Source organism: Gouania willdenowi, chromosome 14, assembly GCF_900634775.1.
Source record: "Gouania willdenowi chromosome 14, fGouWil2.1, whole genome shotgun sequence".
In the NCBI taxonomy this organism is placed as follows: domain Eukaryota; kingdom Metazoa; phylum Chordata; class Actinopteri; order Blenniiformes; family Gobiesocidae; genus Gouania; species Gouania willdenowi.
In genome coordinates this window covers 17,438,414-17,452,502 of record NC_041057.1, presented here as the reverse complement: position 1 = coordinate 17,452,502, position 14,089 = coordinate 17,438,414, and the positions used below count along the sequence as shown (strand labels likewise).

Genomic DNA, 14,089 nt, shown 5'->3' with positions numbered 1-14,089 from the left:
TAACTTGATTAAAGTTGATAAAAATCTAAAAAACAAAAGTTATTTTTAATCGTTTGTTGAAGAAAAGCTAAATGAAGGCCTCATACAGAGAGGAGAGCATAAACAGCACTAAGGAAAGTCCAGACTTATTTTCATTAGTCTCTGGGAGATCCTTAGCCGTAGCTTTGGGCTGGGGAAAATCTTTCTTTGATCCAAAGTCTGTTTCCACTAATTTCCAAGGAGAGTTAAAAGCCAGAGTAGCAACAGCAGAACAAAGAGTCAAATTAAGGTCTACAATCCCTTGGGCTTTTATGGGATTTGGTGGTTGGACATTTGACTATTTCAACATGTCTGGACTTTCTGAAAAACAAATGTTTATCAGTTTGTTTTTCAATCTGTAATGTGTCCAATTAGGAGAGCTTCCAGTCTGAAGGCAGTCTTCAAAGAACTACTTTGAACTATCCCCCATCTCTTGTTTGCTGCTCTGTGAGAGACGTGAGAAGAAATCACTCCTACATCAAAGTGCTCATTACAAACCGCTCGATAACAGCCCTTGGATCGCTGGTCACTCAAGGCAGACGTGCGCAATAGGTGGTGTGCGGTCCACATGCGGCACTCAGGAAAATTTGAGCCGCCCCGAAAGTATATACTTAAAATGACAACTAAAATATACACGACCACAATCACAAGCATGACAAAAACAACAAAAAAAAAAAAACAAGTTTGGGTCTCCTTCGCTGGTGTCTCATTGGTCCGTGGCGGCGCGATGGCCTCCAATAGCGGCTTTTACACATCTGCTGTGAACGCACAGGCATGTGTGGGACTTCAAGATAGCTTACGATGTGACATAGCTGAGAAATGGCTGTGTCACTCCTGTGAGCACACACTCACCCCCTCTGTTCACTTTTGTCTACATGATGTCTGAGCAGTGGGATGTTCTCCCTCTGATACTCTCTCCACTTTGATCACTACACACACACACACACTTCACGTTATATCAATAATGCAACCAAATAAGGCTCCGCTCTTATCCCTCATTTTGTTACCCTCCCAAACTCTCTTTCCCTTGTAGAGGTATATCAAAAAAACATATGAAAAAGTTCAATATTTTGTGTCACTCATTTCAAAAAGAGAAGCCCATATATGGTGTAGACTCTTCTTGATTAAGGCTTACAGGTAGTCGACTAAAATCTTAATGTCATTTAGTTGACTAAAACTAGACTATTACTGAAATAGTCATAATGACTACTGGTACATTGTTATTGAAAATAAGTTGCATTTTAGTAAAAAATAATAATTAAAAAAAACTATGACTAAACAAAATCTAAATTTGTTGTCAAAATTACCACTGCTGTCAGAGAGGACAGCTCCAAAAAGGGTGGGACATTTGTGATGCACATGTACATTAGTGAAAAGGGATGTTCACTTCTGGTTCACTGGTTTATACTGGTATTCCTCAGTAAATATGATATTAACCAAAGGCCGTTGATGACGTATGTGATGCCAGTGAAGGGAAGTTGTAGGAGTATTTGCTATTTCAGGCTTCAGTAAATGTATGAGCTTTTACAACCACCAGGCTGATAAACTGCACCCAGCAACACCCCGAACAACAGTTATGACAGATTTTAGTAACTAAAGACAAACTTAGGAACCTCTTCTTTTTTAGTGCTCACAGGAATTATGAGATTAGAGTGCATTTATATTTACATCATTATATTGTATATAACATGTTTATGGTCGAGCTGAAGCCGGAGCTTGGATTGAAATGAGCTCTCACACCTTTTTGTTTTTAAAGCTGAATTATTCACAGCATCAGATTCAAACCCAGTCATCAAACAGTCTGCTTCTTTTCAGGCTCCGTTTTTCTGAACATTATTCATCTGAGAGCCGTTGACCGCAATCAATAATGCATTGCTTGGTGGGGCGTTATCAACGAGCCGCCGCCACTGCCGCCAGGACGGGAATGTTCCACATGAAGGGTCGCGGAGAAAAAACTGTGTTGAATAATTCCAGTGTCGACTGAAGTGTGATCAGATGAAGAAGAAAAGTAGAAAGCCTGAGACGAGAAGAGAGAATGATGAAGAGATCAACGATACGCCGCAGAGGGAAAAACGCTGTCACCTCATTTCCTCTGTCTCAGGTAATGTTCAGTAAACAAAAGCAGATGTTCAGAGTTGGGGCTCACATGTTCATCACTGTGTGTGCGCGTGTATTGTTGTGTGTAAGTGGTAATGAGTGGTGTGTTTGTCAAAGCAAAGCACAAAAATAAATTAAATTCAATGCTTATTGGCCTCCACTTTCAGTGAAACAGAGCTGAGGGTAGGGCTGCTCGATTATAAAAAAAATAATAATCACGATTATTTTAGTCATAATTGAAATCACGACTATTCAAACAAATATTTGTCAACCAAAAAGTTATTTTTTGTACAAAAAAAACAAAATATATTCTTTAAACATAAATAAAATCCTTCAAACACTAACATCAAGTATGTTCACTTTTGCGCAAGCAAAACACTTCTTGCACGTGACGTGTCTTTGCTTTAGGTCTTCATCATCAAACACAAAGTGTTCCCCTATAATGCTGCGTACACACCGGATGCTTCACAAAATGTCCGTACGTCCACATTACATTCAATGTCAATGGATAGATGTGTCACAGATGCAAAATCTTTCCATTGCGGCGGTGCGGTTCGATTTGCACGTCAAGTGCTTTGGACGTGCGAGCGCACTCCCGATTTTATGCATATCTGTTGGATGTGTCGCTGGTGGGTGGGGCTTCGCTTCAGACGTGCGTATAAAGCAAATGGGGACATTTTTTGACCCTGCGGTACGTTTTGTGCGGCAAACAAGTCCGGTTGCCTTGTTTACCAAGCGCTGTTGCTGCGTTTTTCATGCCATGTTTAATGACCACTAGCAACAACTTTCCTCGTGTTGGCCTGCAGGCTAGCTTTAGCTTTGAGAGGGGCGGGGCGGAGAGGAGGAGCTCGCATGTGCATGGATTAAACAACTCAAAGTTAGTATTAATAACATGTGTGTGTCAGGCTTTAGTATTTGTAGATATCCGAAATCGTGGGTTTGTTTTATTTAGCGAATAAAATATATTTTAAAAAAAAAAAAGAAAAAATACATTTTTTTAATTTTTTTTTATATAATCATTTTATCTCCATTGTTATTTTTTTTTTTATCATCTCCAACAGCAACATTAGGTACAATAGGAAGAGTGTGTTCAACCTACACATTGAATTCTGTTCAGGCCCCTGCCCCCAATCAAGCCACAACACAAAACTCAGGCACGTGCTGTCCCTTATAGGCCGGTAGCCCATCCAGCCCCCCCACAACAATTCGCCACTTGATTTTTGTTCAACCCTTGGGATGACCTGATCACGTTATTGAGTGGTAACAAAAAAATAACTCATTCTCAGTTGTGGTTTTTATGATGTTTCTTTTATGACCCTCAAAATGCTGTTTATTGCTATTGTGATCACTACAGACTAAACTGATCTTTCTTGAAGCTATTTCTGTATCCAGAAAATATGCAAACCAAGATTGTTATATATCAAATTAAAGCTTATTACCTCAACAATGTGCTGGTTTCAAATGTTTGGCACAAACTTTAATATCAAAGTAAGCCACATCAACACAGTTACAGTATTCAAGACACAAAATCTCTCCACACACTCTCTGTGCTATCTTATTTGTCGTACATTCAACCTACCAGAATGATGTTTATCTTTCAGAATTGAGGTTTAGAAGACCAATCTTTAAATAAAGTTACATGAAGATAATTAATTAATTAATCAATCAATCAAAATAACTACCCGTGTCCACAAAACAGACACTCTCAGCCCCAGAAATGTCAAAGTACGAGTCTTTAATGTTGTGAGCATCTTGTTGGTCTTGCACAATGTTCTCCACATTTGATGTTTGGCGTTCACCTTTATAGCACAGAGGATGAAGTCCTCTCTTTGTGGAGACCCACCCATGACCATGAAGTATTGACAAAAACAAATCTCAGCTGACCAAACTTCTCCTCAGTGTTTGAAGTGACAATGAATAAGCTCCAAAGCTACATGGTCCTGGAGAGCTATGAAGGAAAAATATTTGAAATATCCACTTTGTCAGTGTTGCAGGTTGCCTTGTTGTCATCCTATCTTGTGAAATGTAACCAAACTTTTGAGGGTTTGTGCTGCTTGGGCACTGGTATCTAGAAATTGGTCTTCTAGACCTAAATTATGGAAAATAAACATCATTCTGGTAGGTTGAAGGTACGACAACAAAGATAGCACAGAGACTGTGTGTTGAGATATTTTGTGCCTTGTAACTGTGTTGGATTATTTTGATATTAGTCAAAGATTGTGCCAAACATTTGAAACCAGCACATTGTTGAAGTAATAAACTTTAATTTGATATATAACAATCTTGGTTTGCATATTTTCTGGATACAGAAATAGCTTCAAGAAAGATCAGTTTAGTCTGTAGTGATCACAATAGTAATAAACAGCATTTTTAGGGTCATAAAAGAAACATCATAAAAACCACAACTGGGAATGAGTTATTTTTCTGTTACCACTCAATAATAGGGATGTAACGATTAATCGTAAGGCAGTTAAAAATCGATTCATAGGTACCACGGTTCACATCGATGCTCTGAAAATTGAATCGCAGTACTTTTTTTAACCAGCAGAGGGCGCAATATATTAATCCTTCCAGAAGCGGACGTGACGGGCGGAATCTGCTACTATTTTCTTTCTGGCCGCCATTTACTGTTAAACATGCTCATAAATAATTCTTTACTCCTTTAGCACCAAAAGTATATCTGTAATATTACGTGAATATCTGTAAAAGTCATGTCTTTCTATTAACTCTGTCTGCTAGCATAGCTTCTCTTCTTCACTGGTGGAATAACTGCATGCCAACCGACTACTGGGTTACCAGCGCCCTCTGCTGGTCTAAACAAATATCTGACGTAAATACAGTAAAATGACTTTTTTTTTTTTTTTTTTTTTTAAAGTCCAATCGTTAAGGCACAAAATACATTTTCAGTTGCACTTTTAAAAAGAAAAAGAACTATTATGCAGTTTTGAATTGTTTATTATAGAACCAGAATTTAAATTAATAGGCTTCTTCATTTGTATTATTCCTTTATTTATTTCATTCAAGATTTATTTTTAGTTAAATTGCATCATTTTGAATAGTTTATCAAGGGATTCTTTTGACAATGAAAAATAAAAGGAAAATAGTACAGTATTTTCCCCAAAAAAATAAAGGAATATTTTTCAGTCATTTGTCAACATTCCCATATTGTAAAATAAATCGTGAGAAAATCGTATCGTGAACCCAGAATCGTGAATCGAATCGTATCGGGAGTTGAGTGAATCGTTACATCCCTACTCAATAACGTGATCAGGACTTCCCAAGGGTTTAAAGAAAGACAATATCTAATTTTTTCGCATGATCGATTAGCGACATGGTCATGCTATCGTTTTTTTTTTTCTTTTTCAAAACCTTTTCTGCTTTTTCACTAAACTGTGCAGGTACGTCTTCACAGAAATTTTGTCACTGTTTGTTGAAGGAACCAATATTTTGTTTACTGGAATATTGCACTATATTGGTGTCACTGGTACGAAAGACCCTATTTTTTACATAATCATTTACATTGGTATGTTGACACTTAATTACAGAAATGTTGCACTAAAATAGTGTCACTGTTAGGAAACTTTTTCAATTTATTGTCTCGAATGCATGGTGGCCTATCTGGGCTGCCGGCCAATTAGAGAGACACAGACTGAAGTGGGTCACACGAACTAAAACAGTGGCAAAGATTTGGTCCATATGTCTGAAGAGCAAGGTAGGCTTTATTTATCCTTGCTCTGTATCTGTTTATATTTCATTATGCAGTGAAGTTTGTATATATATATATATATATATATATATATATATATATATAGACTGTATATTTCTCAGGAGTTTTTACATGTTGATATTGTGCAGCTGGGTACAATATTCAAACTCCACACAGCAGCCCAGGGCTTGGTCCCAACACACTCTTGTTGTGAGGCAGACTTTTTTTACGATTACCAACAAGCACATAATGGACACCTCTGGTCCGTCTATACATCTACTGCAGTGAGAATAGGAGACACCGACACCCTTGCTTTATATTTTTTCATCACACAACAACAAAGCCAGTGACCACCTCCTAATTTATAACCGTGCAGCTCCAAACACTGAAGGTTTAAAAGCTGCGTGTGTTTCCACATGAGCAGTCTGTCCTGCAGCTGGTAAGATGTCACCTGAAGTTATCACTGCTCTAAAAACAACTCATGCAAACTTTATTTGGAAAAAAATAAGGAGTTTGGACAAAATGCAGCCTGACATATAGAGCCTGTACCTGGTGTTGAGCCCCTACTGTACACTTCCCACATGGTGACAGATTACAAGACACGGGTCACTAAATATAGCGGACAGCCTGTCACTGAGGAGTAAACAAACGATGAATGGTGGGCTCCTTTTCCAGGTAAGGCTACTCTGTTTGCTTCCCCTTCCCGACCATGAGGGCCGTCCCTAGGGATGCATGCATGTAGAGCGGCAGTCACTAGTGTCTCCAGCCCCAGGCTCCCACAGCCTGGGCTCCTAATGAACGGAGCGCGAAGCGTAATGTAATTTATAGATTCAAATTTCTAGCTTTTCCTCAGTGGTGAACATGAGCATTAAGTAAAAGCAGAAGATGTTTGCTTAGAGTGGATGTTTGTGGGATAACTTTATTTATCTTTCAAGGTTAAAGCTTTGACACAGCTTAACCCAACAAATGCCAACATAGCTCAAAAGTTGCCGTAATTTAGAATAATTTAAAGGTAGGGTAGGCTATTTTCAAAAGCTAGCATGATTTTGAATGTAGCCTCCCCGATGGCTCTGCCGTTACCTCCAACCCCCTCCCTACGCATTCAGTGTGAGCTCGTGAAAGCAGAGGGTCGAGAACGAGCAGGGAAACATGATCCATTGGTCAAAGTTAAAAAAGGTTTACAGCTGCTACAGTTGACAGATTTTCTTCATTCCTTTTTCAGAGCACATAAGATCTTAAGGACATAAAGACAATTTCAACCAAAAACTGGATGCTTTGACACTGCTCCATGAGTCTCTTAGAATGTTAAGCCAAGTGTAACGGATACTAAAAATGGAACTGTCAGGGAGGGGAGAACACATTTTGTGTATGTAGCTTTAAATATATGACAAAGTATAATGTATATTCTATATCAGTGGTTCTCAACTGGTCTCACCCTGTGACCCGATTTTGCCACCGTCATTAAATCGCGACCTAATCTTTTTTTTCAACATAAATCTATATTTGCCTGTGCAACAAGCATTTCACAACAAGCCTGTCAAAAGAAAAGCTTATTAAAAAATAAAAGACAAGTCCAACCCAATATGAGAGACATTAAGTATTTATTTATTTTTGACCAGCTGTCTGCGACCCACCCAGTAACCCAACCCACCAGTTGAGAATCACCGTTCTATATTATATAAACTGCAGTGTTTGTTTTACCTGTGAGGTAGTTTGAGAGGGAGGAGCTCACATTCTTATAGGGTAGGAGGAGCCAGGATTGTCAGGAGGAGGAGTTTCCGCCATGTGACGTCACATGCAAGAAAAATCCAACTTGGAGCTGACTTTTTACATAATGTGGAATAGCAAAGGAAGGAGGAAACATAACTTTTTCAAACCTCTGAATGAAGCTAAAGGAATGTATATCACTGTAGAAAAACCTTTATAAAGTAGTTTTTTAATAATACTGCTCATTTAATACATGTGTTTTGGCTAACAAACAAGTCTCAATGAACACATAGCTATTTACATACTTTGGCTAGCTTGCTTAGCCACCTAATAGACACTCTGCTGCTGCAGTGCTAAAATATGACTGGACCTATTGTACTATCATCGTCACATACAGTATGATAGTCCATTTGTAGTTTTCACCACAAAAGCAATAAAACAAATCACATGGCTCAGCATTATACAGCTTTACCTTTTCTCTCACTACATATATTTTATTCACTTATAATACCGCCATCATATCACTGTCTTGTTGGGCTATGTACTGCAACCTAGTCACGCAGAGGACCGTTTAATTTCTCTGCATACTAATGTTAAAGCTAACAACATTTCAGTTGGCTCTGGTAGATGTTCAGATTTCTCCCCGTTTGAACTTTAACTTCTCTGACACGTTTTTTAAAAACACTGAAACTAACCCATCTGCATCATTGCATCCCATCTTTGGGGCCGTTTTTGGCTAAACCGGCCTTTAAAATGGGTATAAAAAGAACTTCCTCTGCATGATTTACCTCACAGCTTTCATCAATGGGCCCCATCATTCACGCGATTCCTAAAAACGGCATACATTAAAGCGCTATAGACCATCCAGACTGCATTAAACTTTCAAATCATCGAGCAACTCTGGTCTCACTATTACCATAAAGATGCATTTGTGATAGAATAGAACCAGTTAAGGTCTATTAATGTCCCTGCAGACTATGCTGCAACACAACTGTGTGGTTTTTCCTTCTCCTAACTTTGCATTATCATCACATTGAGACCACATCACTCAAAGGTATCTTAAAGCCAGAGACCTTTGGTGACACTGAGCCAATAACTTTTTCATTCCTTTAACTTTGCCTCTAAAGCGACTTCACTTACTATGGGTGGCCAAAGGTTTGTTTTTCTACCCACACAATCAGGATGGGAGCGTTTAAAGGTGAGTTATGAGTTGGAGGCAAAAAGAAACCGTTTAGGGCGATGGTTCATTGAGTGCAGCAGAAACCAGCAGTGGCCATGTGGACAGATTGGATGTGTCTGGGACTCGGGCTGTGGGACTTACCCTTGCCTGGCTGCTTTGTTCTTGTTCACGTCGATGGTGGTGATGGAGTGTTTGGCCCCGGACTGAACTTCCCAGTCGACCTTCCACTGGGCGTTCTTGGACTTGGTCTGGATCAGGTTTACCCCTTTCTTTGCTTTGACCCTGCAGGAAACAGAGAGCAAGATGGGTCATTTCATACACTGGGTCACTGTTACATGCGATGTTTTTCTCATTCTCATGTAAACAAACAAGATTCAGTTTTTGCGAAACCAAAACCTGGTGAAGTTAAAACGAGCTAAAAAAAGAGGACTGGTGTCTTTAACTTTGTCGATACTTTGAACCAAACATAGGCTGCTGGTGGCCCTCGGTCTACTTTTGTGACCCCCATATCAAATACACAAATGACTCTAAAAACACAAAAAATAACAGAAAAAAAAAAACAATTACTCAAAAAATACAAAAATGCATCCAAAAGCACATAATAAGCACACAATAAGAGTACAAAAATACACAAAATAACTCCAAAAATTAATTAAAAAATAACAAAAACACACAAATCCTTAGTTTTTTCCTTATTAATGCTCAGATTGGTCTTTATTCTAATACTTGATAAAATTTTATAACATGGCCCACAGATCAGAAAATGACATTTTTGTGGCCCCCGCGGAGATAAAAGTCGTACAATACTATTGAAGTAAAATAACCTATTTAAAGGGGACATATCATGCTAAATCCACTTTTTTAGCCCTTAAATGCATTTTGTTGTATATTTAGAGTCCTTAGAAGTACAGAAAAAATCAAATAAGTCTCTTCAGGTGCTCTGTAGATATCTTTATATTCTGTTTTGCTCATATTTTTCAATCTGTTTCGATTTTTCTATTCTCTATTATGTTTTTTGAACTATTACATCACAGTATTTGCAGCGGAACTGCCAAATTAGTACATCAACTCCAGGTCCAACACTTCGAGCAATCCGCCATTTTTATTTCTCGCTTTTATTTTGTAGTCCAAGCTCAAGGATGCCGAAGTTAGGAGAGGATAAGTCAAAATGTTCAGTTGCTGGATGTAGTAACCCACACGCTTCATTACACCGTCTCCCAGCATCAGAACCTTTTCGATGTGCCTGGTTGAGTTTTATTTTTCACGGAAATGTACCCACATCTGTGGGTAAGGTCATTTTTGTGTGCGCTAAGCACTTCAATGATGACTGCTTCTGCAACCTCCGCCAGTATAAAGAAGGATTTGCCGAAAGGCTTTGTCTGATTGAGGGTTCAATTCCTTCTATCTTTGGAGACGACGAACAGAGCACTTCGGTAAGCTGTAAATAACGCTAAAAAGTGTGATGATAAGACGTCCCTGTCATTGTTTTGTTAGCATTAGCAGTTGCACCGTCTTCAGACTTCATATGTTAGCGCTGTGAGCTCGTTCTAGATCCTTGATGATATGGCCTACATCATCTTCATTTTCATCTCGCTCCGCTGGGTCCGACTCTGGCTCGAACATGTAAGGCTGGATGGACAAGTCTTCTGTTGTTGACATTTTGTAAATAACCTCTGAATAAAAAGTTTATGCGCCGCTACATAGCCGTATCTCTTCTATCAAACTACAAAAATGGCCGAGCAGGGTGGAGTAGAACCGAGTGTCACCTGAAGAGGGGGCGGGGTATGTAGTGTCCCATTTGCATTTAAAGAGACCGCACCAAAACGAGTTGCTCTCAGAAGCACATCAGAAAAGGGGTAAAAAAGGAGCCTGTGGAGCTATAATAATGAGGAATTCAGACCCAAGCATTGCAGTTCCGCTTTATATAGACCACAACTGTATGATTTATATGTAAAAAGGAAGGATTTAAAACCATGACATGTCCCCTTTAAAACATCTGTTGCACAAATGCCTGATTTGGTGACGCCCCTTCTCTTCTTCAAAGGGTACCTATCGGCAATTAAACTTACAAGCTCCATCAAAAGATGGTGTATAACACAAAAAATTTAGCAAAGTAAATTTAAGAGTCAGACTGTCTGGGGCTCTATGGTCAGCGCCATCTTTCCTCTGTAGTGACACTAACAGGATTGTCATTTTTTGCCAAACTTTACCTTGCTAAACATCTTGTATTGTAGACAATCTTTTAAAATTTACTATAGTGCTGTTCAAGAGCATATATACACTGATGTGTGTATGAATGTAAAGTAGGAAGGAGTTTATTATTTAGTTCTACTGCTAATCACTGGTTATATCTCTTGAGATCATGGCATCTTATTTGTAGATTGTTAGATTTAATAATTCCAAACATATTATTTAATTACAACAAAATAAATCCCTTTGAAAGTAGTATCACCCATTAGAATCATCAATACCCCTTTACTCGCTAGAAATGACAAAAACACGACCCAAATACACCGTACAGGCTGATTAGTATGTCAGTCCGATAAAGGTTGTGATGTATGTGTGAGGTCAGAGGTGAGTGGCGGAGCTCCACCTTGTACTGGGTGAATAGAGATGACAGGGCAATGATACATGAGAGCAGGAGCTGGGAGGCTGGGATTACCTCAGGTCAGCGCCTTCACCCACACTCTATTAAAGCTAACCCACAGAGCTTTACTCCAACCTTCTGTGCCAGAGGTTGGCAGATCCATCATTGTCAACAAGTCAGGATAGATCTGTAGGGGAGCAACAGCAGCTAACTACCTAGCTTACACTTTTAATCATCAACGTTTCTTCAATAATGTCAGACTTATTGAGGAATACCAGTATAAACCAGTATAAAGGCAGAGGAGTTCATTCAATCAAATCTGACATTAACGGAGGGAAAACCCTTCACTGTAGGTTATCAAACACGATGAACAGGTCAGAATTTTATGGGTGTTTTGGTTATTCTGGTGTCCTTTTTAATAATTTCTAACTTCAGACATTTAGACTCAGTCACCTGTTAACATCATTACCAGTACATTCATAACACCACTGAGGCCACTCATCTATGGGGGGTAGATTCATTCTAAATTCATGCGCACCAGACACTCAAACACATACCCTGCGCCTGCATCTACATTTTCCATAGACTTAGAATGGGCCCACGAGCAAAATGCACAAGTCACGTCCGCATGTTTATTTCATGTGCCCTCATATGGGGGGGTGGATTCATTCTAAATTCATGTGCACCAGTCCATCACACATGTACCTGCCTGCTTAACTTGCACTAAACATACCTAATTGAAGTAGTTAAGTGTAGTGGCAGGTGAGGCATGAGTGAAGCTACAGTGGTGTGGTGCGCCTCACTATCTAGCACCCTCTGCATGACATGTAAACACTTAAAAAAAACTGTTCGGCGCTTAGGCCGGTACGCGCGTGCAGGTCAGTAAGCTTGTGTGAGTGTTGAGTATTGGATGTGGATCCATCACAACATCACACACTGTGCGTCTCCGAACAAGTCTAGTGTCTCCCAACGGCAGAAGTTCTGGGACCCATGATGGGACCTATGATAGTTTTGGTAGTATTGGACATCTCTAGCCCATAGCTGCATAAATAAATTACCTTCAAAATAAAAGTATAATAATAGTGGTTTGGGTGACTTTTTGAGATCCAAGTGGTGTCTAATGGTAGGTGAAAAATGATGAGAAAAGTAGTGGCTGCCTTTTTGTTGCACTTGATATAGTCTTCAAAGGGAAATTAAAAACAAACAGGACTTTTTCTGTATTGAATTTCTTTGCCGTATTTTTGTTTCTTGGACACAATTAGATTTTTTATCTTTCCTTTTTTTAATGCTGTAGAAATCCATCTATTTTTTGAGCCACTTGCTCTTTTTCAGGGTCGTGGGGGTCTACTGGTGCCTATCTCCAGCTTTACTTGGGCGATGATACACCCTGGACATGGTGCTCGTCCATCGCAGGGCAACACACACACAGACAGACAGACACACTCCCATTCACTCCTACAGGCAATTTAGAGACTCCAATCAACCGAATAGTCATGTTTTTGGACTTTGAGAGGACATGCAAACTCAACACAAAAAGGGTCCCAGGGTTCATTCCAGGGCTTGAACCCAGAACGTTCTTGCTGTGAGTCAGATGTGCCACTACACCACTGTGTGCCCTACTATAGAAATATTGTGCACTACTGCATCTGTAACCCTACAAGAAACCAGCAGCCGACATACAGTACGTGCGCACACATGCAGCATTTCACAGGCATTATGACAATTTCATGATACACAATACCAACCTCGTATCCTCATCTAAATTTAAAGCCTGGGTTCTGCCAGCAAACCTCAGTGGGAAATAAAGGAGAGATAAACTGGCATCCGATACTTTACATGCATAAGTAAACAGCTACACGGGCGAGTAAATAAGAGTGTGTGATTGTGCTGTGGCAAGCTTTTCTCACGCTTTGAAGGAAAACTGCTCGCTTTTCCATATCCACATTTACTTTTAACACTTCTCCATGGCAAGGCGCTAACAGTGAATGTACCCAAAGTGTTGGAAAGTACGTCAACGTCGATGCACAGGTTTCATCCAGTCACTCTTAGGAGGAAAATTATCAATTTAATGAAGCAGATTCCTTAATTTTGCACTCTTAGCCGTGAACCCTCCTCAGCCAGCGCCGCTACGTGCTAAGCTAATCCAGTGTCATGCGTTTGTGTCATTTGTCATAAACAACTTTGACAAAGGACAGGAACAAATCTATACCTTATACCTACAGCAGTGTTGGGAACACAGATCAGTAAACTGATAGATTAGGCAGACGTTTGGAACGCTGCTTTATGACACGTATCAAAACAATCATGTGTCAAGCATGGGTTGTGATCAGCTTTGTGGATCTTCCTTGCTGCTGCTGACAGCTTTTGAGCCTCCAACCAAACAGACACGCAGATCGATGAAAGATTATTTGACATTTTCAATCAGCAGGATAGCAAAGCGTCGTGGCTGTGGCTTTACCAGGGACGTGCTGCCGAGTTCACACAGGCAGAATACAAACCAAGAGAAGCCGCTTTCCTCCAGCTATTGTCATTTTAGTGAGTTTCCACTGACGTTATGTGGAGGCTCGCAAGCGCTGATGGAGATCATCGATCAAAGCGTCTCATTTTCATGAAACACAAGACAAAGATTAATAATTCACAAATCTGTCTGTTGTTTGTCTGCTTAGTTCTGCCAATTCTACACATACCAGGTTGGCTTTTCCTCGAACAAACTAGGAGAAAACCAGGAACACAGGACTATGTAGCCCAACCCAGTACAATAAACGATCAATATTATCAATAAAAAATCCCAAAA

The 14,089-nt window shown here is 39.6% G+C and overlaps 1 protein-coding gene across 2 annotated transcripts in view; it reads right to left on the bottom strand.

The window, feature by feature from the left end:
- The window catches only part of tmem132e (transmembrane protein 132E), a 389,634-nt gene that overhangs the window by 53,615 nt on the left and 321,930 nt on the right, over positions 1-14,089 (bottom strand). For both annotated transcript variants that reach the window (XM_028466769.1, XM_028466767.1), the window contains exon 3: positions 8,850-8,990. In XM_028466769.1, coding sequence (XP_028322570.1) covers positions 8,850-8,990 — 141 coding nt within the window. The remainder of the gene's footprint in view (positions 1-8,849; positions 8,991-14,089) is intronic.